The 26,401-nt window shown below is 39.6% G+C and overlaps 1 protein-coding gene across 1 annotated transcript in view; it reads left to right on the top strand.

Annotated features, from left to right (window-relative positions):
* Window positions 1–1,507: 1,507 nt before the first annotated feature.
* LOC143109290 (dynein axonemal heavy chain 8-like) overlaps window positions 1,508–26,401 on the top strand; it is a 56,311-nt gene continuing 31,417 nt past the window's right edge. Inside the window, 38 exon segments of the mRNA XM_076271944.1 lie at window positions 1,508–1,766; window positions 11,287–11,411; window positions 11,668–11,802; window positions 11,907–11,991; window positions 12,074–12,225; window positions 12,357–12,546; window positions 13,230–13,393; window positions 13,713–13,889; window positions 13,967–14,080; window positions 14,170–14,277; window positions 14,367–14,468; window positions 14,726–14,872; window positions 14,962–15,159; window positions 15,246–15,322; window positions 15,407–15,506; window positions 15,623–15,742; window positions 15,846–15,981; window positions 16,095–16,282; window positions 16,592–16,672; window positions 16,790–16,906; window positions 16,996–17,115; window positions 17,330–17,468; window positions 17,629–17,741; window positions 18,043–18,149; window positions 18,278–18,353; window positions 18,557–18,711; window positions 18,897–19,131; window positions 19,254–19,380; window positions 19,672–19,907; window positions 20,043–20,154; window positions 20,271–20,377; window positions 20,488–20,550; window positions 21,131–21,231; window positions 21,311–21,448; window positions 21,525–21,765; window positions 22,086–22,285; window positions 22,415–22,568; window positions 22,777–22,940. Of these exon segments, the coding sequence (XP_076128059.1) occupies window positions 1,508–1,766; window positions 11,287–11,411; window positions 11,668–11,802; window positions 11,907–11,991; window positions 12,074–12,225; window positions 12,357–12,546; window positions 13,230–13,393; window positions 13,713–13,889; window positions 13,967–14,080; window positions 14,170–14,277; window positions 14,367–14,468; window positions 14,726–14,872; window positions 14,962–15,159; window positions 15,246–15,322; window positions 15,407–15,506; window positions 15,623–15,742; window positions 15,846–15,981; window positions 16,095–16,282; window positions 16,592–16,672; window positions 16,790–16,906; window positions 16,996–17,115; window positions 17,330–17,468; window positions 17,629–17,741; window positions 18,043–18,149; window positions 18,278–18,353; window positions 18,557–18,711; window positions 18,897–19,131; window positions 19,254–19,380; window positions 19,672–19,907; window positions 20,043–20,154; window positions 20,271–20,377; window positions 20,488–20,550; window positions 21,131–21,231; window positions 21,311–21,448; window positions 21,525–21,765; window positions 22,086–22,285; window positions 22,415–22,568; window positions 22,777–22,940 (5,363 nt within the window).

The following is a 26,401-nucleotide window of genomic DNA, read 5'->3' as shown; positions in this document are numbered from 1 at the left end:
TGGCATAAGACCCTGTCATTGCAGCTTCTCGTTCTGCGGTACATCAGGTCCATTCGTGAAGGCAACTTCCAGCTGTACGTTGAATCCCTGACATTCAGTGCCATGAACAGAACAATGCCATGGTCAAAGGTTCTGGTGGGGCTATCGGACTGACTGGAAATCCAGGAGCACTCAAACGCTGGATGGTAGCAGGACCAGAAATCGCCAGGATCACTAAAGAGTTTGAAGAACAGGCAACAAACCAACAGCATGGACCCAGTGACTCAAGACACCATGAACAGCAACCTGGAGTGCAAACAGCATTCCTGAAGGAGGTTAAGGCACTCATCACAGTGCTGGAAGAGATGGGGAATCCATTTCTAGAACACAGCCAAGATCTTTTAGTCATTGACACAAGAGACATCGTTGATACCTAAGTTGCTGATGCTGTAAGAAGGATTGATACCCTTGGTGAGGAGCAGTACACCGAGTTTGTGACCCAAAGGCTGGAAAGGTGTACAACACCTATCACACATCCTCTTCCAAAGAACAAGTTGCCACTGTTCAGCAGGCCACCTGTCAAGGTCAAATCAAAAGAGAAGGCACAACTTGCCGTACTGAAGAGTGACTGTGGCCTTTTTTCAAGGCTGTACATCTCATGTCAAACACGAGATGGAGACATCAACCACTTCTTTTCCCATGAAAACCAGGCAGCACCTTCAGCTCTGTCAAGTGGAGGAAAACTTTGGTTCGGGTTAAAGCAGATCTGCTTCACTGCCTGGAGTCAAATCTGCTCGAAAACAAGAGTGTTCCTGAGACTGATGCAGTAATTCTAGATGGTGCAGCTGTGGTTCAAATGCTGAATCTAAAGACATCAAGAACATTTCAAGAGTATGGAGAAACAGTGTTTGTACCATACATCTCTGCTCAACTAGAGGTAGGTGCTCGTGTTGACCTTGTCTGGGATGTATACCTATCTGCCAGCCTGAAAGCCTCAACAAGACAAAAGAGGGGAAACGGCATGAGGAAAAGGGTGGCTCCCCTTACTGTGATGCCCAAGAACTGGAAAGACTTCCTTCGGTGTGATGAAAACAAAACAGAGTTGTTTTCCTTCCTGGCCCGAGAAGCCGTTAATCTGCCTGGTTGTAAGAAGGTGACCATACGTACCGGTGATACGGATGTGGTGGTGTTGGCAGTGGCTTCTTTTAGCAAAATAGCACCTGATGAACTGTGGGTTTCCTTTGGTGTTGGGTCAAGTTTCCGGTTCATCGCTATTCACGAAATGGTTGCCACAATGACTCCTATCAAGTGCCTGACTCTCCCTGTCTTTCATGCTTTCACTGGATGTGACACTGTGTCTGCATTTGCTGGCCGTGGAAAGAAAACTGCCTGGGAGACATGGAAGTCTTTCCCAGAGGTCAGTGATGATTTCCAGGAACTCCTATGCATGCCAAGTGAGGTCAGTGTAGATTCCATGTTACTGCTGGAATGATTTGTGGTGCTCATGTATGACCGAACCAGTGAGAGCATGGAAGTGAATGATGCCAGGAAACAGCTTTTCTCCCAGAAGTCCAGGAGTTTAGAAAACATCCCCCCAACCCAGGCTGCCCTCAAACAGCACATCAAGCGTACTTGCTTTCAGACCAACATTTGGAACCAGTCACTGGTCCTGGATCCAGAGATGCCAGAGCCATCTGACTGGGGCTGGACAAAGGAAACCACTGGGTGGCAGCCACTCTGGACCACTCTCCCTGAAGCAGCAAAGTCTTGCCATGAGCTGATCCGCTGTAACTGCCAGAAAGGGTGCACTGGACGGTGCTCGTGTGTCAAAGCTGCACTTAAATGTACAGATCTCTGTTTTTGTTCAGGGGACTGTTACGATTTTTTGATCATTGCATCATGCGATCCTGACATGAAAGGACCGTGGTGTTGTCTGTTAGCCACTTATCCGTCCCTTGATGATTTTTTGTTTTGTAAAGAAACCTTAGGTTCTATGAAAGGTGCTATATAAAACAGTTAAAAAATTAATTATTAAAAAGTTAAATAATAAATCAATTAATTATAATAATAATTACTAGTATTGGCATCATCATTATTGTCATCACAATTACTGTTATTATTTTGGAAATAAAAAAACATTTTGCACTGTTCACCTCCCTATGTCTGCATGATTTGACCTCCATATTGATCTAAATGCATTTTCTTGAATTCTGGTGGTTTCAAAGGTATCAGATACAGAATGGGCACCCAAAAGTAAGTGGGAAATGACACCTTAAGTGTTTTTCTACTGTGTTTGGTTCCAACGTGAGGCACTTTTGAATATTATTGGCGGCCATCTTGGATTTGACCTCTCCCGGGCCTCAGAGGTCAAATCTGACTTCCCTCCAAATCTGAAAATTAACCTCATGGTATAACCTAACTATGGTAGAAGTTTCATGTTTCTTTCAAAAAGTGCACAATTTTCATGGTTACCTAGCCTGACGAGCCAGACCCACATTAACATGTAGGGTCTGGACACTCACCGTTCGCAGTGCTCAGTCCGAGAGGCGGGATAATCAGTTGTCTTTCAAATTCCCTCTGCACGCAATAGGACAGCGGCAGCGCTATGAGTCCCATGCGTTTCCCACCAGCGGAGCTAGTTGGCTAGTTCAAACGTTTGCCAACTTAATAAAAGCTTAACTCGTGTCACACTGTTCACCAACAGCAACATCCATCTTATTTGTTTTCAAGTAGCAGGGAATTCAAGCCAAACCGTTGCAACTCTGCCATCAATCATTATGTTAAGCCCACCTAACGACTCTATACACGATTTCATTGGCCCGGAGAAGTTTCGATATCTGGAGCTCACAAGCCAACGGAGAGTTGCTAGACTAGCCCTGGCAGCAAATGTAATTTGCTGCCGCTAGGGGCGCGTCTAGATTTCTAGGCTAATGGTTACCCGCTGTACTACATAGACTTGTATTTCATATGTAATTAGTTATATGTATTTTCTGTATTCTTTTACAGTTTTAAAAAAGAGAAAGTAAACAAATTGAATTATTGTTGGAAACTTAAGTAAAAACAAGAAAAGTCAAGCCTTGAATTTATTTGGAGCTTTTGACAAACAGTGTTATCTAGCTGTCTAGTTCTGCCTGCTGGTGACGCAGTAGAGGGCAGCACAGCATAACTAGTTAGTGTGTTTATATAGCAGATGAGATTGACTGAGCTTAACAGATGAGATTGACTGAGCTTTACTTAAATGCCTGTTAAATGTTACACTGATCTGGTCTGCTTTATGCTGTCATAATAACTGATGTGCTAACATTGGAATCACATAATGTGAAAATATGCTATAAAACATGAGATGTAGGTTACTTACCCTGCCATACAAGTACAGTTTCCTGTGAGAACGTAGTTGTTCGTTCGACTCACGATAACCCAAGCCTGGTACATCTTTGCATTGTGACCTTGGCGCTGGCTCGGTAATATCCTCCTGAGAACCAATCCATAGACCTATGTCCTCTGTAGTGGACATAAGTTCTAGAATTCCTGTGGTCTTTTAAAGAGGACATCCTGGGCTTTCTAATGATATATCATGTGATTGGCTGGGTTGCTGGGAACCTCCTCTTCCTGGTTCTCAAAAATGGTTGACATCAAAACAAGCACATTTTATAGGAGTAAAATAGTGTCTTCTTATTAAGCATTCATTATGATGGCAATATATGGTCTTGTTAATGAAAATGTAACGAATCATATGATTCATTTTGAAAGAAGTTAAGTTATTTACATTTTGAAATAATAGTGACTTTATGAATGTCCATTATAATGGACACCAGGACCAAAATATTTAGATTTTTTGGGAAATTTAGGAGATCATTTGTATAGGATGAATTAGGGGGGGGGGGGGGGGGGTCAGATTTGGAGCTCTCAGGTGATGAGTGAGTGAAACAGAGATGAGGACTATGATCCTGTGCCTCAAGAAGATAGCGAGGAAGAGTAAGACTAAAAAATGAATTATCGCAGATGAAAGAAAAACATGAAAATGAAATGAACAATCCAGAAAAAAGAAATACAACTGTCCAAAAAGGCAAATAAAGTAGTCTAGAGGGATAAATAACATTTTCCCTTATATTTGGTTAAGTTTACCCTTAATTCAATACCACTAAAAGCATAATTTGTCCATTTTTGTCTATTTTCATGGCTACCTTTTCATAGTAAAACAGTCCTTTTGTCCACCACAGGGGACATGCTATAAAATTTAAAATAAAAATAAATTAAAAAAAATAAAAATTGTAAGATGTTTTTTTAATCCTAAATAGAAAGGAAATCACAAAAAAAAAGAAATTGTTGGACACTTTTTTTTCTTGGTTCCCAGGGTCAGCTCTTACAACACAAAACTCATCCGAAACATAATTGTAAGTCTTGGACATGACCATTTACGACATAGGCATCCAATGACTTATACACCCTCAGCTTCTCCTTACTGTAGACGCTCGGTTTTTCAATAAGGTAATTAAGTGTGCTTGCAAAGCAGCACACTTATTGTTCTTCTTAAGTTTTCTTATTATTAATATTATTATTATTCCCGTCTCCCTAATTTTTTTCCAGCTCCTGTGCATAGGCCCTTTGAGACAGAGACACCGTTCCAACTTTAAAAACGTCCGGGCAGTACCGGTGTAACTTGCTCGAGAAGATGAGGTCAAGTGGGCGTGTCGTTCGTCTGCCATATTGGATTGAATAGAAAGCGAAACAAAATTTTCACAGGTCACAAATTTGGTCCGAACGCCACGAAACTTGACGTACATTATCATTGGACCAAGCCTCCCAAAAGTTACTGAAGGATTTTTGATTTTCGAAAGCGTTTGCCCGTCACAGCCAAATGAAATCGGCGGCAAAGCTCCGAAACAGGAAGTCGTCCATATCTCAGGAACAGGGTCACATATCGATACCAAATTTTGTATATGAACTGGGGACTCCAGTGTGAGGGTGCATAAGCTAAAAAAAAAAAAGAAATATTCCAAAAGTTTCCATGATTTGGCAAACCACCTACAGGTATTTGGTAACTCTCACCATTCACCTTTGCAGCATTCACCTTCTATCACAATGCCTTCCAAGTATGCTCAATGTCTCTGGGTAGCCACAATGTCTCCGGGCAACCTTGCCCAATCATGAAATCCTTGCTCTGCCATGGGATAGTATGGACTTACGAACTGAAATAGAAAGGAGAACACTAGCTATATATTATGGAGGACCGCAGGTGTCACTGAAAAAGTAATACAAGATTTCATTAATTTGCCATTGTAAACATGAAAATATGAAAACAACTTTTACATTATGTATTAATCCATCAATAAATGCTTTTAATTCAAAGGGGGATTTACAAAACCAACATTAAACACCCAATAAAAAAATTCTATTGCAAAGTACATTAATGAATTTGTGAATAAATGATGGATTTTCATAATCTTTTTGAAAATTCAGTTTAATAAAATAGATAAGTAATTGGGTTATATATATTATAATTATTATAATCTCGCATTTTAAATTATTTATTTTGGTTATCCGTTTTCCAGCTGCTTTTCCTTTTCCTTTTTCAAATTCGATTTGCAAAAGAACCATTGAAAAGAACGCTTCTTAAGAATGTTGATGGACGGCTGGTGGAGTCATAGCGCGTAGTGCTCTAGAATCTGTGGTCATAGCCTAAACAAGAATGGAAGAGGTGACAATAAGGTGCAACGTAACTGCCCTAATTTTACTGTCACATTATGTTGACACCGTGGCAGTGGACTATGATTGTGCGTTAGCCAGGCTGCTTCAAATAAAAGAAAACCTGGAAGAAACGGGCCAGCTGGAGGATGATATTGGGATCAGATTTGATCAAGCTGAGCATCTACTGCGCAACACATCGCCCTTTCTCCCAACACTGATGCCTGCCGTAATATGGAAAGAGAGCAATTAAAGCGTCAGATCAAACTTGGACTTCCGCGCAAGGAAATGGCGAGGAACTTTGGTGTGTCTCTGAAGACTCTGCAACGCAGGATTGCCCAATGGGGGTTAAGGTAAGAGAGCAAAATTGAGTTGTATGACGCCAAGTTAGCTAGCATTAGATAGTTAGGCTAGACATTCTCTGGTTAGGCTATAGGTTGCCTAGTAACGCTAACGCTTTGGAACTTGACAGCTCCGTCTGAAGGCCTATTTATTCAACGTCACTGGTTGTAGAACTAATGCCTTTCATGTGTGTGGTCTCAGACGGGATGATTTGGATAACAGTATCAGTGACCAGGAATTGGATGTAATTGTGTCTGACATTCATCGCCATTACCCCAGCGCTGGCTACAAGATGATATTGGGTCACCTGAGATCAAGGCAACTTTTTGTTAAAAGTAAGTTATGCACACTTAGTGAACAGCTCATGTCAAAGTCAGAAACTGATTAGCATGTAACGTCTGAGGGGGCTGGTCTATGTTACCGATGGCTAACAGCTGATGCACTTTTCATAACATGGCTTACCATCAACGGGGTGGGCCGCAGAAGAAGTACTCGCCCCTCTGGTCCGTTCCATCTCAGCAGCGAGGTCCCTCAAAATCCGTGAGATGTCCATTTGTCCATCCGTTTGTCTTGAAACTGACTGACTGAAGCGATTTGAGAGGGTTAACGTGTTTACCTACTAGAACTAGAATAGGTGTGTTACAATGTTTCATCAGCGTTCTTTTAAGGCATTCTTTGCCAAACGGATTTGCCAAATGACCAGCCGTCCATCAACATTCTTAAGAAGCGTTCTTTTCAATGGTTCTTTTGCAAATCGAATTTGAAAAAGGAAAAGGAAAAGCAGCTGGAAAACGGATAACCAAAATAAATAATTTAAAATGCGAGATTATAATATTAAATTGGAGTACCCAATTACTTATCTATTTTATTAAACTGAATTTTCAAAAAGATTATGAAAATCCATCATTTATTCACAAATTCATTAATGTACTTTGCAATAGAATTTTTTTATTGGGTGTTTAATGTTGGTTTTGTAAATCCCCCTTTGAATTAAAAGCATTTATTGATGGATTAATACATAATGTAAAAGTTGTTTTCATATTTTCATGTTTACAATGGCAAATTAATGAAATCTTGTATTACTTTTTCAGTGACACCTGCGGTCCTCCATAATATATAGCTTACATAATAGAGTTGTTTTCACATTGACAGTATTCAAATGATTTTTTTCCTTATTGTTAAATATCATGATGGGAGAGTATTATTAAAAATGTTACAAGCATGCAAATTCATATGTTTACGGGAAATTAGGTTTTACTGGGTTGTTTTGTTGTAAAGACATGCAAGGCATTCTGGGCCATGTAATAGACAAACAGTGGTCGGCAGCGTTAACTTGATTTCCATATGTATTAATATGAATAGGTGTTTCTGTAAACCTAGGGACAATAAACAGCCATCTCTGTTACAAAAACGACCAGGTAATCGCTCACTGAAGAGGAAACTATGATAAAAACATTGTTTTCCTCAAAGCATGGATTTGACGACAGTACAAGCCGGACATGTCACGTTAATGTTAAATACATCCGAATGCTAGGTGGCAACGTTGTATTTCACATACATACGGTGACATCATTAGAATTATGTGAGCTTCACAATTAAGGAAGTTGCAAATATTATGTAATTTATAATGAGAAATTATTGGAAATGTTATTTCTTGTTTATTCTAATTGCAAACCACACACATCCATTCGTTATCACACGTACACATTTAATACTGAAAGACCCTAATTTCGTTTATTTTATGTTGCCCCTAGCATCCCTGGTGGGTGCAGCCTACAGTAGTCCAGTTTCAGAGTGACGAGTTCGTGGCCAAACAAGTGCCCAAAATATCGGTTTCCATGTGTAGAACTGTGCTGGATGGTGTGCGTCCTTTGTTTTATAGAGTTACAGACATGAGTCATGTTGTAGTGGTCAACATAAATGTGCCCCTTCTGTTATTAGAATGCTAAGCGGAGAAGCATGCTAAACAGAGATTAAGTATCATTAATTTCTTGTGTGGCTAGCGTAATGTCATGGCCATTTAATATGAGATGCTTGCACTCGTAACTTCGTCACTTGTAACTTTAGGATTGCTATTTTTTTTACTAACAGTAATTCACGAAGCACTTCAGCCCTAAAAGTAGCACCTAAGTCTGTGACAGCTTGAAAGAAGTGGCGAGGACTAACGCGATGTTTTGCGTCTATATTGTCTACAGCAGTGTTTCCCAAAGTCTGGGTCGCGACCCACTGGTGGGTCGCAGGAGATTTTATTTGGGTCGCCAGCACAATTTATGTTGTGTTATAGGCCTAACTGATACCATTTGTCATTTGATACCAGGAAAGCTAACAGTTTTCTATTAGGATGTAGATTGTTAACTACCAGTCACGGTTTTGTCATAAAAGCTCATGAAACTGGCGCATGAAACTGGGGGACGAACGCATCCCAGAGGGGGTGCCAGCATGGATATCTACCTCTCAAAATGAAACCGTTCTGTGGGGCGCCTGCCATGTACCTCGCAGTTGCAAACTGCAAGGGACATGAATCCGCCTATTTGCACGAACATTAATAGATACCAGCTCCTCAACTTTACCGATTAAAATCTAGTGACCGTGCTGTCAACTAAAGCAGACATCCATAGACATAAGGCCATTCAATTTGCATACAGTTTCGATTGCAGATGCAATCTTTAAAGTTAATAGCAACCTCCTCACATTCTTATTTCTGATTTAAAATGCACAACAGTGCATTATAGTCTACAATTTAAATGGGCACTATTCCTCTCGTTTTCTACCTCGCTAACTTCAAAGAAAAGGCGCATTCTTCCGGCTATTGCGCAAACGCCTCTTGTTCTGATATAACGACTATACAATAGCCTATAATATAATACAACAATACAATATAACGACGAACAGTTATTTGCTGTTTACATTGGAATTGACGTCCACAGTGTTATGGACCCATTTGTCTGCAACGCAACGTAGCCTACAACATTTTATTTTAGAAATACAGGAACAGTTTACTATGCTGACGAATGACGACTGCGCAGAATTTCCCCTACTCTCGGATGCGCATTAAAACGTATCTTTTCAGTAGTCATTTCCAACTTTTCACGCTGATGGTGCTCAAAATGCAACACAACCGTGTTCAAAGCAGGGATCCTATAGCAATGTATGGTTGGGGAGGCATAGAAAAGTTGGAGAACCTGTGGCCTAAAACAATATTGGTGGTTGCGGGGTAGATTTGAAGTGAAATGGGTCGCGATGGTCTGTCATTTTTAAAAAGTGGGTCGCCAGAAAAAAAGTTTGGGAAACACTGGTCTACAGGAGCTACAATCGCGAGGGAACTTGCAGGCATAACGATGCAATAACACCACCAACAACCAAAACTAGCCTACTCATTGTCAACATGTACATTACATGTAACGTTTCATGTGAATCAAATTAAAATGTTTTCTTTGCAAACGTAGGCATATGGTGACAGATTCATTTAATAATGCTGCTGTGTGAATCACGGTAAGCACGAATGAAGTGGCCACTTCTTAATGGGACCCACTGTATGGAAGTGGGCTGCCTGATTTACAGACGGTGGTTTAGAGTAATATGAAGTATTCCTTTATTCTGAGATACATCTGAGATAGGCTACATCAATAGGCTCTCAAAACAACCCCAGGCTCACAAAACAATCCCAAACAGACAAGGTCTTTATAGAGCAAATCCATATAGATTATTTGTCAAATAAACCAGTAAAACATAATTTGTCGGATGGAATATATAACATTCACACTCATAGCTCATATTTTTTAAAATAAATCAGTGAAAAAGTATCCTGACAAACAAGCAGCTTTTTAATGCCTTGGTCATATTTCATAATTTCAATTCCTCTGTAGGTTACCTGATGCCCAGTTTGAGAGGCGCAAGACGCGTGACATTATTTATTTTTGCAGCCAATCACTGCTGTCATTTTATTTTATTGATTTGATCTCAGTCATAGAAGCTAAATTCGAAGGCAGGCCAAAGGTAAAATCCAACGAACCGCATTCACCCCGCAAGGCAATAGTTGAATAGAGCTTTTGAGTTGGGTCGCGATAGTCTGTCATTTTTAAAAAGTGGGTCCCCAGAAAAAAAGTGCACTAGCCTACTTCAATCCTCTATTTTCAAAGGTGTTTCAAGTAAGGAAGAGCATGACTCAAAGTAAAGTAACTAGGGCTGAGACGTAAATGACTACATAAATTCGTCAAAGTGAATACTCAATGTAGATTTATAAACGCACCCATGATGACATCTCCATTTAAATCAAATGTTTTAGAGCACATGATCGAGAGACATATCCAGGGCAGGGCTGTTGTACACATTGCACGTGCTACAAAAATCATTCTGTGCGATGGATGGATGATTTACCAACGTTAAAAATCCCTCACACATCCCTTGCCTCGCGCTCAAGTTCAAATCTGTCACTGAAATTAACGGACAAACCATCAACAACAATTCTAATAACGTTAAGGATTTGAGAGCCTTTGTAATCAGAAGTTTTAAGCAAATCTACAGATGTCATGGTTGGTAGCCAACTAAAGTTAACTTACCCAGTAAATGACGGAATAATGTCGTAGAAGTCACTCGTCAGCTTTCACCTCAGAGCCAAAACACAAAAGGTGAGTTAAATTAGGTTGCAAAAGCGTAGCTAACGTTAAACGTTAGTTATCGTTAGTTATATTAGCAAGCTAACGTTAGATAAAGTTAACGTTAGATAAAAGCAACGTAGCTATCTAAATGCTGAAGTTAACATTGACTTTACTTTTACATTAACGTTAGCAGCTATTAACTGACATGCTGGCTAGAACTAACGTTAGGCCTAACGTTAATGTTAACTTTAACGTTAGCAGCTAGCGTTTGTCTTGGTTCTCTATCCATAGCCAGGTAGAAGCTAAGTTACGTTAACGTTAATATTATCAGGTCAGGAGGAGTTCAATTAACACTAACGTTACCTTAACTTACAGGAACGTTAGAGAATCATATGGTGCCAAACTGTTTGTCGTTTCAGTAGTTAACCACACAAAAAATGGTAAAGTAACGTTAATTAGCCTAACTACTTGAATTAGGCCCACTGGCCGTTACTATACAAATACCAGCAAGCTACTGCAAAATGTAGTTTACAAATTAGTTCAATTAACGTAACGTAACGCTAGTTCACTAACTTACACTGCTAGATGCTTTCTATCATAACCATGTCATACTTTGAGGCTGAATGAGCTGCCTAGATAACCTCTGGCGTTAAACTCTCACTTTTCCCCATCTGCTCTGAAGGGCTGAAGATGAGTGAACACAATTCCTTACCACCGCCGGAGGGCCCTGACCGCAGGCGGGGATCTGTTTTTCGTCGGACAGGGAGCAATGTCCAGACTGTGCAGGAGACTATGAAGGAGAAACAGGTGGCGAGCTGTCTTTTTAATTATTGGCCAATTACATAATGGTTAAGATAACATCATAAAAGCAAAAAGTTGTTGGCACACCTGAAACATCCTGACTTTTTAGCTTCCACAACAGCAAGCTATATGAGGTCATACGTTATCGTAATGATGGACACTGTTATTAGCTGTGTGATGTCCTGCATAGTTTACTGTAACCCAAACTGTTAACATTGTTAGGATTGGTTGCACTCAATGTTTGCACAACTTGATTTTATAGGCAAGATACAAGGAGGCAAGAGAAGTGCGCAAGACCAAACTTACTCAAGCTCACAAGTACATGTTTGAAATCCTGGCAGACAGGCTTTCTCTTGAAGTATCAGGGGTTGAAGATTTTATTCTTGACAGTTCATCTGTGAGTTCACATTGTGATATTTATCCAAACATTTTGTTCTAGGCCTAATACTAACTTAAATAAACATAAATGCACTAATATGATCACTTGGAATCTATTTTTAGTTGGGGCCATTTGATAATTTTTTTGCCAAAGGAGGAAGCAAAACTATTTCATTTGTTTACCAGGAGGCAGAAGTTCCTGGAATAGGTAAACAACTGACTTTGGTCATTTAGAAACCTTTTACTGAAACATAAAGGTGATGCTATAATTATTAAACATTTTGTTTCAGAATGTGGACGTTCATTCCCTGGAACAGCAAAGGGATCCAAAATAATGCGGTTGATGTTAGCCAACTTGTCAGATACTTGCCTTACAGGACTTTGCCTGTTTTTTGTCCGTACTAAAGTTGATGCTGTCATTAATCCAAAAAACATACATGAGGTGAGGATCATAAATGTTAGATAGTATAGGCCTGTACTGTATTTTTAAAGGCATGAGCAGACAGCATCATACGTGAAATGGATATAATTTCCAAATCTTTTCAGTCATGACATATTTCCTTACATCCTTAGGAAATATACTTTTCCATGCTTGATGCTCGAGAGGGCCTACTGAAGGGAACTAAAAACCTGCTGTCCAAAGTCCTGATGCCTGCTGTGAGTGCCACAGACAACTGGGGAGTTCTTAATGCATCAAAACATGGAGAGAAGGATAAACAGAACTTCAAAGATACCATATCACGTTATGTTAGCTTTTTGGATGGTGAGAAAATTCTGCAAAATTATCGAAATAGGTGAATGTTGAATAAATGCTGAGTCTTACGGGGGAATTCCAGCCTTTTCAACCCTTTTGAGCCCTGTTGTTAGATGTCTTAATTGGTACTTAATAAGGGACAAAAAAGGAGAAAATCAGATCAGTTTTGAGGTAGGTTAGCGAGGGGGCATAAGCTGATGTTTATTTACCTTTACCAGGGTAAACAGGCATGCATGTATCTCTGTAGGGATCCTGTCCATGTTGGCTGACACTGAATGCCATGTTGAGCCTCGTAAGTGGTAAATAGCAGTTTACTTTGCCAGCTGCTACTTAGGAATGCATTGCAACAGACTAGCTAGTTTAATACTGAACAGATTTTCATTTGTGTCCCTAATCATCCTTAAATACATCTAGCAATAGGGCCCCAGGTTGAAATATGCCGGAATTCCCCTGTATTCCCCTGTATTACTGCTCTCTCAAGATTAGAGCTCACAGTGCTCTGCAAGTATGTAGCTCACAAGCCCACACCGGTTCATTATGTGCTGTCATTCAGGTCAAAGTAATTTAAACAAAAACAAAAATATTTTTTTAGAAACTGGAAATGTATTATATGTCTAGTCAAAACAGTCTGAGACAGTGACACCCGACGTGTCACATATGTAAGGACAAGCTCCTCCGAATGCACTTTTTAGGGATCCAGGTAAGCATTGAGGGGGCTGTTCACTTGAAGGAAGCAACACACATCGATTTTTCCAAGCTCATTTCCTTTGAGGGCATTAAAGCAGCAGCTGCAGATATGGACATGGTGTATCAGCTGGAGGAAGTTCTGATGATGTGGTATAAGGAGATTGAACAGGTACACTGTCACCTGAAATGACCCAGCCACCTTATTCACATCCAGTGTTTCCCACAGAATTGAATTCTATTTGTGGTGGTAGGTTTGCAGAATTAACTTGAATGCAACAGTTTTTAACAAATTAGCGCAGCGTGGTTATGATGCTAACCAGATTTAAGCACAATTTAGCACAACCTGGAAAATCATTGTGTGGTGGTCAATGTTGATATTGTGGAGGGCCACCACAAATAAGTCAATGTATGGGAAACACTGACATCCAAGTCTATACATTCTAAATGGAGAACTTTATGTCTGACCTTCAACACTTTTCTATATGGAGGTCCTCACTGAGAGTGATCAGATGAGGAAAGAGGCTGACGCCTCTGGACCTCTCACTGAACTGGAGCACTGGAAGAGGATGTCTGCAAAGTTCAACTCCATTATTGAGCACATCAAGAGCCCTGAGTGCAAAGCAGTCATCAATGTGCTCAACATCAGCCGTTCTAAAACACTGAAGGTAGTTTATTTACCTGTTATTTATTTCAAATGATACTTACATTTGTTATTTATAATCTGAAGTGTCTTCTCTTGTAGTTGTGGAAAGAATTAGATGCCAGAATAACAGAATGTGCTAATGAAGCCAAAGACAATGTTAAATTCCTGTATACACTGGAGAAGGTCTGCCAGCCTCTCTACAACAGTGATCCTGTAAGTGTTCAGTGTCTTTATACTGCATGTTGATGTTTCGCTATGCCCTATTTGCACCAGGCTAAAGTGAAATGTATGTTTTTTTGCAGGTTACTATGGCTAAAAGCATTCAGAACCTTATCAATGCCATTAGAATGATCCACAGCGTGTCACGCTATTATAACACTTCTAAGAGAATGACCTCCCTCTTCATCAAAGTAATCGCTTTTCCAACTGCCTTTCTTTTTTGTTGTTCATCAGTTATATAAAGACAAATTCAAGGGATTTTGACGATTCTTTCTGTCAGGTTACGAATCAAATGGTAACAGCCTGTAGAGCCTACATCACAGATAACGGCTCCAGTCGGATTTGGGACCAGGACACTCAAGACATCATAAAAAAGATTGAAGTACCTCAAACATAAACTAGATAATGTAATGTTTTGATAACGATAATGTAATGTTTATTGCTATTGTTGTATGCCGCTTTGGATAAAACCGTCTGCCAAGAAACAAACATAAACTTGAACATACTCATGTTAAGCCAAATATGCTTATATAGGTTGCAGCACTGTATGCGAATACAGCACATCAGTAATTTACACAGTGGAATACTTATACCGGTACATCTGAAATGGCTAATGAATCCTTCTGCATGTTCCACTAGGATTGTATTTACTTGTTCCGGGAGTATCAATCCTGCTTCCATAAGACAAAGAAACAAACACTTGAAAGGCCTGGTGAAAAACCTTTTGATGTTTCAGAGATGTACATTTTTGGAAAGTTTGAAGGATTTTGCAAACGGCTTGAGAAGGTGACCTTATCAAACATACACACATTATTTACTGAATTCATAGGCCCTTATCACCTCTAATCTTTGTGTTTGTATTGTTTTCTTCACAGATAAAACAGATGATAACTGCTATCAGAACATTTTCTGTGCTCAGCAAATCCACCATTGAAGGAATTGACACAATAGCTGCAAAGTTTCAAAATATATATTTGACCATGAAGAAGAAACAATATGATTTCCTGGCACCTCGGAAAGCTGAATTTGAAGTCGACTTTGCAGAATTCATAACACAGATCAGCAACCTTGAGGTATGTGAAGTCCTCTCTGTGTTACTGATGAACACAGGGAAATAATGAGCTTGTCAGGTCCCAATTTTATGTGTGTCACTTTGCAGAATCAGCTACAAGTTTTCATGAACTCCTGCTTCTCAAAGATCCTGTCATCTCAACAGGCTTTACGTCTTTTACAAAGGTACCATGGCCCTTTAACAAAGTGCACAAAACAGTCTGATTAACTCTTATTTGCAAAATATTGTGAAATGTTTTTTTTTCTTAGGTTTCAGAAATTAAATATGCCCTGTCTGCAAGCTGAAATCTCTAACACAGTGGCACTTATTCTTCAGCACTATGTCTCAGAACTGGAGTCTGTCAGAAAGGTGACATATTTTCATTTCATGTTTTACTTTAACCAAAAAGCTCATGTAAATGTCTGCAGATTCTTCTGGCATGCGATTTATTCATTTCATTCATTTATTTTCATTTTATTTAATAGCTGTACCAAGCCCATAGGGAGGACCCTCCAGTGGCCAGGAACATGCCTCCTATTGCTGGGAAAATCCTCTGGGTTAAGCAGCTGTTTAGGAGGATACAAGAACCCATTCAGTACATAGAGGTGCCCATTTTACACACCGTCTCAGGTTGTTAAATATCTTCTTCTGACTTTGACTGAAAATCCTGGAAATCAAAATTAAATTTAGCTTTTTTCCCCCTCCCAGCTAAATTCTGATATGTTGTCCACTCCGGAGGGTAAGGATGTGATTAAAATGTACAACAGAACAGCTGCAGTACTTGTGGAGTTTGAGATTTTGTACCACAGGGCCTGGATGAGGGACATTTCCCAGTTACAGTATGGCAAGTGTCACCAGCCCATTTTGACAGTGATATATCATGATGCGTATTGTTATACCACAGATGTGTTGTTGATTTACATGTTATAATATTTACATGTTGTGATCCATGTGTAGCTCTGCAAGCTACATTACTAGTAATGCATCCTGATACCGGAAAGCTGTTGGTGAACTTTGACCCGAAGATTTCTGAAATTATTCGCGAAACAAAGTGCATGTTGAAGATGGCCATGGAAGTTCCTGAGCAGGCACTAAATCTGGTGAAGAATGAGAAGTCCATGACAGCCAGTCGTCTTCGCCTAGAGGTATTAAAAGCATGCTACCTTTTGTATGTATTTCAACTAGGGTTGAGCAATATGGTCTTAAATGTATACCATGATGTTTAATTTGAAGCATGGATGCTGACAATATACAGTATATCACGGAATATTTATTTTTCTTTAAGACCTACTGTGGTAAAAATCATATTTGTTCATATTGTTCATATTGTTTAGGTTATACTACCCAGCCCTGATTTGATTTCAGATGAGAGATATTCTGGTGAATTAAATGGTGATAAAGTTGTCAATAGTTTATGTATTAACACTATCATTTAATGATCATACTCATTTCAGACTTTCCTGAGCAACTATGAGGAGCTCCTAAAGAAGATTCCTCCTGTTTTCTATAATCTGATGTCTTCAAAGATAAAAGATGTAAATGATTGTTTATGTTTTCAATACACTATTTCATACACACTGTGAGTGAAGTTTGAGGTATATGAGTACTAATTGCTTGCATGTTGTGTGCCTGTGTTTATTTGACCTGTACAGGTGGATTCTGTGTTCCGTCATGGCTTAGTGCTGCTGAACTGGTCGTCTCTGATCTTGGATAAATTCTTCACCAATATTGACAGAGCAATGTCAGAGCTGAGTCATCTTTTGAAGAAGGTACAGCATCATAATGCCCTTGTTTCGCAGAAATCATTAAGAATCCTGAAAGCAAGAATACCTGTTGATCGTTATCTCTCTCCCAAAAGGTGAGGGATATTTGTGAGATGCAGATTGATGCTGTGCTCCAGGACATCTCGGAGACCACACTCGTAAACCTGCATGATGATAGACCGTCTTCCCTGCAAGATCTCGTTTCAGTCAATGAGGTGCTTCATTTATCTCATAGCCCCATAACAGTCACGGAAATCCTCAGATTAAAAGATATTTTACTGCTTCCATATTTCATACATATGTCAACAGTTTAATAATGGGTGTTTTGTGACATTTTTTGATGTCGTTTTTCAGTTTTAAGTACCAATGTCAGTAGAAAGACCTACAGTACTTGAAGTGATTGATGATACATTATGTCTGTGATCTCAGAATCAGGGCAAACAGTGGGCAGACATTTTGGACCATAAGAGCAGGCATGTAGAAGAGGCTGTGAGGGAACTCATTGACATTTTAAGCACCATTTATGTGTCTAAAGACACCAAGGCATCCACTCCTACAGATGTCACAGGTACTGGACCAGAAAAGACTCATCTTGCATTTCACTGATTCCCAACTATTCTCTTGTATTCTAGTAGTAGGGAGGTTCTAAAATAAGGTTTTCGTTATGTGTTTACACCACCCCACAATATATTAAAGTTGAAATGATGATCTCTATTCCTGCTTTGTAGAGCATAAAAAGACCGAAGGCAGGGTTGGATTTTCAATGGATAGTGATGGTTCAAATGATGATGAGCACAATGCAGAGGGCCATGAAGGGGAGAAAGAAGATGAGTTTGAAAAGGTGACAGTCTTGGGAACATGGCAACTTCTAAATCTGGGGGAGATGGCAAAGAAGCACATTTCATAAAAAGTTGACCTGTTCCTTTAAGGAACAAATGTATAATATTGTTGATATTGAAATATGATATGTCTAAGAATATGCAATTACAGAATCTAGTAATTTGAGTTATTTTGTAATTGAAAGATTATAACTGTATATCTACCATTGAGTTTCATGTCATTGATAGCAGAAAAAAAAGAATAGTCTATAGTCCACATGCCAACCTCTGTCTTTGTGTCTAACATCCTTGTGTTCTCTGTAGGAATGTCAGGAGTTGTTCACTTTCTTCAGTGCCAAGCTGCTGGATGCTTTAGTTAAAGCCACACAATTGTCTTTAGACACCCTCAAGAGGAGAATCTTTGTCTCCAAGTGAGTTTGGTCGTTCTGTGTACTGGAAATATTGAGCACACTACTGTGTGGTAGAATGGTGGTCCTGGAGGATTTTTTTTTCAATTTGTTTGTTTCATCAGCTTATCCTCAAGAAAGAACCTCTTCAGCACACCCACTGAGTCAAGGTCAGAGGAGCTAGTCACTTTCATCAAGTCAGAGGTCCATCTCACAATTCCCAATGTGGTGAGTACAGAGAATTGTCTTCAAAAATGTTATATCCCAACCAGCTTGATGTGAACTTCATCAATTCTTATTCTTATATTTCGTATTATTAAGTTTAGCTTTAGTCTGTAGTCTGTACATCACAGTGGTCACTTAATGTGAGTGTCACCCAGTTGTAGCAAGTTGACTTTGTGTGAGTGCTCCACTCTCTGCCTGCACTACAGGTAATGGTCCCCAGCCTGGATGACATCCAGCAGGCCATTAACCGCCTTGTGCACCTTGTCCTGGAGGTGAGCCGTGGTGTGTCACGCTGGCGACAGTTACGTCACACTGATAGCACCCCCAGTAAGAGCTACACTTATACAACACTCTATTAACAGTGTGCATTCATATTTGCATTCAGCTAATCATGGCTTGATGATGAGTGTTTGCATAAATCTGGAAAGTATGGAAATTTGGATCTTGAGCAATTATCCTTGACACAATAAGTGAAAATCCCAACAAAAATACTTGTCTTGCAAAACTACAAAAGCAGTTAGTTAATTTGTTACTGTACCAGACAAGGCCACCCAGTCAGTGTACAACACAGAGAACTGACCTTATTACCCACACTGGATCTCTTGCAGACTTGAGGATGATGAATTTCTACCAGAGTGTGGCTGAGCACAAGGACATCTGCAAGCTTGTGGTGCTGCTCACCTCGGCAGTGAACTCGCTGAGGAAGCAGACTAGTGATATGCTCAAACAGTTCCAGCCTTTCAAAGTGGTGTGGGCTCAGGACAGGGATGTCAAGGTTAAGGTGTGTACTCGGGATGTTCCTCACAGATATTACTGCTTCATGTCTGTCATCATTCAAACACCCAAATTCTCTCTCTAATTTCTGTGTGTGTGTGTGTGTGTGTGTGTGTGTGACTCCAATAGGAGTTCATGGACAGTAACCCATATCTAACTCAAATCAGGTCTGAAATTTTGCACTATGTGGCATTTGAGCAAGAGATAGAGGACATCAAGCCTATTATCATCTTAGGATCCATTGAGCTGTCCACTGGTATGTTTTAATGTGTTACAAGTAGGGCTGTACAATTAATTGAATCAACTGATTTCCAATCCATTTTGCAACAATGCTCTCGTTGTGTATTGAGTTATGAATCCAGCACACCCCTTTGCTTTACAGTGGTAAATGTTGTGTACCTTATCTTTTTGACATGTACTGGTATGATTATGATTATGTTTTTTGTCACAATCGAGCAGCCCTAGAAGTGTCATATCTTTCATACTAATTAATGATAGCTTGTTTAGCTTGTGTAGTAATGAGCTATGCCAACACATCCTTTTCCAGCACCCCTCAAAATGTCCCTGATGGTTGAGGCAAAGGCTTGGAAGAAACTGCTGTGCAGGTACTTGAATGAGAAATACAAGAAGCAGATGATGGACATCATAAGCTTCACCAGTGAGCATCTGAAGAAGCTCTCCCGGCCCATTGCTGACCTAGAGGATGTACGCTTTGCCATGGAGGCTCTAGCTAACATCCGTGACTCTGAGATCCAGATTGATATGGCTCTGGGACCCATAGAGGTAAATTAATGTATTAGTAACTCTAGTATTAATGACTCCAATTTATGACATTTGTCATCCTCGTCCATGTGATTGACATAGTAATGACATTAGTCATTTACATAGCCATGACATATCCCCTCATTCCTCCTGCAGGAAGCGTACAGCATACTGTCCCGCTTTGAGGTGGAGGTCAGCAAGGAAGAGGCGGAGGGTGTGGACACACTCAGATACTCCTTCATCAGACTGCAGTCCAAAGCGGTCAGTGGTTATCAGGGTCTCTCCCACATTGCTCTATTAGAATCCTATTGAGCTCATGCGCTGTATGTTGTGACTGTTGTGAAGGTGAACTGAATGACAATTATTTCTACCTACAGAGATCAGTACAGGATGAATTGGTACAAGTGCAGCCCAAGTTCAAAGAGAACCTGCTATCATCTGTTACCATATTTAAACATGATGTTGGGACGTTTGCTGAGCAATATGACACGGTAATATGGTCCTTATATTCTTTTCTACACACTCTGTTTTTCTGATTACTTTTGCAGCCTCCATTTTGAATGTAACTCAGTGACATGTTTTTCTGTCCTTTAAACACTAGGAAGGTCCCATGGTGGCAGGAATCCCTCCACAGGAAGCCAGTACTAGGCTACAGATCAGCCAGGTAAAAACGGCAGTCCTCCAGTCTAAAAGCAAGCTGGGGTCTATTTTTTGGATGATATGGGTGTAAACTTTCGAAAAACTACTTAATTCACAAATAAATTGTAAAACATATGATTTATGTTACTGCCAGTTAAAGAAAAGTATAAGTATATATTTGGTCTCTGCATTTATCCCAATCCGTGAATTAGTGAAACACACTCGGCACACAGTGAACACACAGTGAGGTGAAGCACACACTAATCCCGGCGCAGTGAGCTGCCTGCTACAACAACGGCGCTCGGGAACAGTGAGGGGTTAGGTGCCATGCTCAAGGGCACTTCAGGCATTCCCACTGGTTCGGGAACCCTCCGGTTACAGGTCCAGAGTGCTAACCAGTGGGCCACGGCTGCCCCCAAATAAAAAAATAAGATACATTAATTTAGCATAATGATAACATAAATACAATGCGACTGGATTAAATGAATGTTAGAAAAACATGGAAGTATAGGAGTAGTCTACAGAAAAATCTAAATAAAGTGATGTCACACTCTTGCAGCTGTTTAGAATAGAAAATGGACTTGTGTCTGTCTTGTGTATGACAGGCCTGTTTTGATGATCTCTGGAGGAAGTTCATCACTTATTCCTCAGGAGAACAGCTGTTTGGGTTGCCTGTTACAGACTATGAGGCTCTACAGAAAATCCGGTAACATGTTTCACAGTGCTTCAATTAAGTGTTTTGTTTTTACAGTTTACAACAATATGGTTGTTTATTTTTTGTTTAGCAAGGAGCTTGGTCTTCTCCAGAAGCTGTATGGTCTGTATGATGCAGTCATGAGCAAGATTAGTGGCTATTATGACATTCTTTGGACCGATGTGGACATTGAGAAGATCAATGCTGAGCTTCTGGAGTTCCAGAACAGGTAGCTCATTTGTTCATTTTTGGAGGATCTCCACACTTTATTAGACTGAAAACTAACCCATGGTGTGCCTGTGCAGATGTCGTAAGCTGCCCAAAGGCCTGAAGGACTGGCAGGCTTTCATGGACCTGAAGAAACGCATTGATGACTTCAGTGAGTCCTGTCCCCTTTTGGAGATGATGGCGAATAAGGCGATTAAGTTAAGGCACTGGGACCGCATCACCAACCTGACCGGACATAAGTTCGATATAGAGGCAGATACCTTCTCCCTGCAGAACATCATGGAGGCACCATTGCTTAAATACAAAGAGGACATTGAGGTCAGTATTGCTTAACATGATTGCTTGTCATGGTCTCTTAATAGCTCTTAATTTTAATGTTGTACCATGTCTGAATGGTGAGCATCCAACCATCTTTGGTCTATTGGGCAGTTGATTGAGGTTGTCTTGTTTTTAAAGCAGTAATTTCACATGAAATCAGAAAATTAAGACTAATACCTTTTTTTCTTTTAACTTACCCTTGTGTTGTAAAACGGTAGCTAAAAGTTACAAAGATGCACAGTGATGCCATTTTCTTTATACAGTTGGTCTTTGATTGGTATTTCTTCTGTTTTCCTGACTGTGCTGGGTATGTTCCTCAGGACATCTGCATCTCAGCTGTGAAGGAGAAGGACATTGAGGCCAAGCTGGCGCAGGTGGTTGACATCTGGTCCAGCCAGTCATTAAGCTTCATGACCTTCAAGGGCCGTGGAGAGCTCATGCTTCGTGGGGCTGAAACTGCTGAGATTGTCACCACCATGGAGGACAGTCTCATGTTGCTGGGGTCACTCCTCAGCAACAGGTGCTTCATCATCATAGTATAACACCCTTTGGGTTGTACCATACACCAACACACGTGTCTGCATGCAGACATTTTGTACCTTTCTTGTGTGCAGTTCTTGACGTGAGTGCTTTGATTTTCTTTGCGCAGATACAATGCTCCTTTCAAGAAAGACATCCAGAACTGGGTGTTTAAGTTGTCGACGTCTTCTGATATCATTGAACAGTGGCTCACCGTTCAGAACCTGTGGGTGTATCTGGAAGCTGTGTTTGTGGGAGGAGATATTGCCAAACAGTTGCCACAGGTGTGTTCATGGTGAAGTGAGTTGTATGGGCTGTCAATTTATGATATTGACAATTTGACAAACATCAGTGATATAGCCTTCTTACTCAGTTCTCATTGTAGTAAGATTTTAATTTCATTGGATTATCATTCTCGGTGTACTTATTTTGTCCCAGTTATGTTTGCGAATTGAATTCTAACATTTGTTTCGTTGGCACGTTGGTCATCAGGAAGCCAAGCGTTTCCAGAACATTGACAAGTCCTGGATTAAGATCATGCAGCGCGCTCACGACATCCCCAACGTGGTGCAGTGCTGCGTAGGGGACGAGACCATGGGTCAGCTACTGCCTCACCTGCAGGAGCAGCTTGAGCTGTGCCAGAAGTCTCTGACCGGGTACAGGATCATCCTCTCATTGGCTCTCTACTCACCACTAACTCACAGATGATCCTACTCGTACTGCTGAAATACATGCCCACTCCTCTCATTCCCCTTCGGGTTTATATATTCACACACCTCACTACCCACACTCATCAGGATCTCACTCGTATTCTACTATTATTTACAGTGCATGAAAATGCACTGTTCTGTTATCCGAAGTCTTCTTATTATTATTATTAGAGTGCATTAAAAGTCATTCCAACTATATTAAACCTCATCTACCTAGCAAATAATTTAACCTTTTAAACAATCCACCTATTTAACTATTCAGTCATTCCAACTATATTAAACCTCATCTACCTAGTTCAGTCATTCCAACTATATTAAACTTCATCTACCTAGCAAATAATTTAACCTTTTAAACTATCCACCTATTTAACTGTTCAGTCATTCCAACTATATTAAACCTCATCTACCTAGTTCAGTCATTCCAACTAAACCTCATCTACCTAGTTCAGTCATTCCAACTATATTAAACCTCATCTACCTAGCAAATAATTTAACCATTTAAACTATCCACCTATTTAACTGTTCAGTCATTCCAACTATATTAAACCTCATCTATCTAGCAAATCATTTAACCATTTAAACTATCCACCTATTTAACTGTTCAGTCATTCCAACTATATTAAACCTCATCTACCTAGCAAATAATTTAACCTTTTAAACTATCCACCTATTTAACTGTTCAGTCATTCCAACTATAGTAAACCTCATCTACCTAGTTCAGTCATTCCAACTATATTAAACCTCATCATGTTGGTTGCCAATTAGCACATCATCTGTTTTAACAATATATTTCACACCATATGTTTTGCATTTTCATGCACTGGTAATTCCCTGGAATTGCGTTTTCTAGTTATTCTTCCCACCAAATTTCTGCGTCTAATTCAGCTTTAACCGTTTAACGTAGAAACTTTGTTCAAACCTTGTAACGTAGGTCTTGAAAAGGACACTTGGGGAATGTATTTTTCACTTTTGTAAACTTAGATATATTAATGAGATATTAATAAAAAAACAAGCTTATTTTTCCCCATAGACTTTGCATTGGCACTATGACATCACAATGGGCTAATTAACTTGATTTGCACCTGTATCAACTTCCAGCTGCTCAACTAGGACCCATCAAAGGGCCAGTTAAACTGATTGCACCTGTATCAACTGCTTTCTGCTCAACTAGGCCAACTCTCTCTGTGTCTCTCCATTCTACAAGGATATAATGCACATTCCATCCAACTTTCTATCCATTCATCCTCTTCAAACTATTCACCATTCAACTTTTCAACTATCTGTCTCAGGCTTTAAGCATACAATCTGGCTCTCTACAGATTCTGTTGAACTATTCCCTCTGCCCACAACTGTTTCAAAATAAATGTCCTCACTACAAAACTTCACTATTAAATAATTTAATTATTTAAACTACTCAACTATTTAATTGTTCAGCCATTTCAACTGTCAGTTGTTATCAACTATGACTCCAGTTAACTGTTTCCTCTGCCCACAACTGTTTCCAAATAAAAGTTTGTTTTGTATTTTATGTTAATATTAGGGCTGTCAAAATAACTGATTAATTTCGATTAATTAATTTGAGAAAAAATAACTGATTAAAAAAAATAACGCAGATTAATCGATTCCGTATGACCTTTGACCCTGAGCTGTTGTAGTCAGTAACCATTAGACTGTAAAATGAAGGAGAGAGAAGAAAATGTGCTGCCTAGATCATTGATTGGAACATTTACTTTTAAAAAGGTTATATCTGTGGCCTGAAATACCTTGTATGTGAAAAACAACTTCTTCCTGAAGCACTTTTGAATTTATTTCCTCAGCATATTAGGTCATATCATAGATTATTATGGCCATTATTAAAATAATAATGAAAGAGTTTTTGAACTTTAATGTCACTAATGCTGATTATTCAATGATTCATTTGAATTTAAATATTTAAAATACTTTCACAGCAAAAATTATATATGCGATTAATTTAGATTAATTAATCACAGAGTATGTAATTAATTAGATTCATATTTTTAATCGATTGACAGCCCTAGTTAATATATAGTTTTGCATTTTCATGCACTGGTAATTTCATCGAAATTACATTTTCTAGTTTCATTTATATATTTCATTAAGGTGCCTTAGTTCAGTTATATGCAGTGTTGCCACAGTTACCTTGAAAAAGTAATCTGATTACTGATTACTCCTTTAAAAAGTAACTTAGTTACTTTACTGATTACTTGATTTTAAAAGTAACTAAGTTAGATTACAATTTTCTTTATTAGTTACTTTCAGCAGCTGCCGACAACACCCCCACCGCCTCAACATAAAAATGATAACCGGTTTTGCCAATACTCACTATACTGGAAGTGCATTTTAACAATGTATAGCAGACATCCCAACCTCACCTACTGTACTTAGATACTGAAATGCCGATGTTTGTTCAATAATGTCTAGTCAGTACACCAAATAAGGAAGGCCTATTGATAGAAATTGTGATAGTAAAATATGTAGATTTTGGTAGTTTGTCCTTTTCATGTAGCCTTGGCAACTAGCCATCTAGTATAGGCCTGAGTAATATGCAAATGAAATTACACTTGTTAAACTCACCTCAACAAGTCTTTTGCAATCATTTAACCCACCGTGAGAAATGCTAAAGTCACTGTTACAAACAGTGCAGTGTGCAATACTATCATTATGTTTTACTCTTATGAGACAATTGGGTACACTTTTGTGTAGTCTGATGTGAAATGGGTCTTAAATGTTCCTTTTTGAGGGGCACTGACTCTGCCATGACGCTCCTGTTCCTAGATACACTAACTGAACTGATTAATTAAGTTCGGGAGAAAAGAGATATAAGCCCACCTAAACTGAAAACTGATTGGTTGATTTAGCAAAACAGACCAGGATGCTCTCTGTCTTGGATGCGCTTGCAGGCACACACGTACCACTCCTCTCTCTCTCCCCCTCCGTTGTGTGCGCGTTAAACTTAGGCTAGATGCACACGCGAAGTCCGGTCTGGCTTGCGTGCTCTTGTTCGCTCTAGGTTCCGGGAGATTTTATGTAATTTGCGGGCGTCAGGATATCAATATGTGGGAGACTCCCAAAACTTCGGGAGACTTGGGATGTCTAGCTAGACAGCACTTTGTCGCCAGCACAGAATGTACAACGTACCTTAATGTTGTCATGTTTAGCTGACACAAACTCAAAATAATGACTGTATAGATAAAACGTGCATCTCTCTCCTCCCTCCATTGTTGTTTACGTTTGTGTCGCTGCGTGGTTTTACACATGAGTTGTCTTCATGCTGAAAATGTTGGCTTAGCCTACATGACGTTAATCCCCGAGACAAGAAGAAAGCAAAGAATATATCTTTTTACTAAGGAAAATGACAAAAATAGTAACGCACAGTGATTTAGATA

The sequence above is a fragment of the Alosa pseudoharengus genome, unplaced genomic scaffold (genome assembly GCF_046254945.1).
Source record: "Alosa pseudoharengus isolate Yale_2024_CS ecotype anadromous, Long Island Sound unplaced genomic scaffold, YU_APseudo_1.1 YU_APseudo_1.1_scf_7, whole genome shotgun sequence".
Classification (NCBI taxonomy): domain Eukaryota; kingdom Metazoa; phylum Chordata; class Actinopteri; order Clupeiformes; family Clupeidae; genus Alosa; species Alosa pseudoharengus.
Note: the sequence above shows the minus strand (reverse complement) of the source record. Positions and strands in the feature narration are given on the sequence as shown.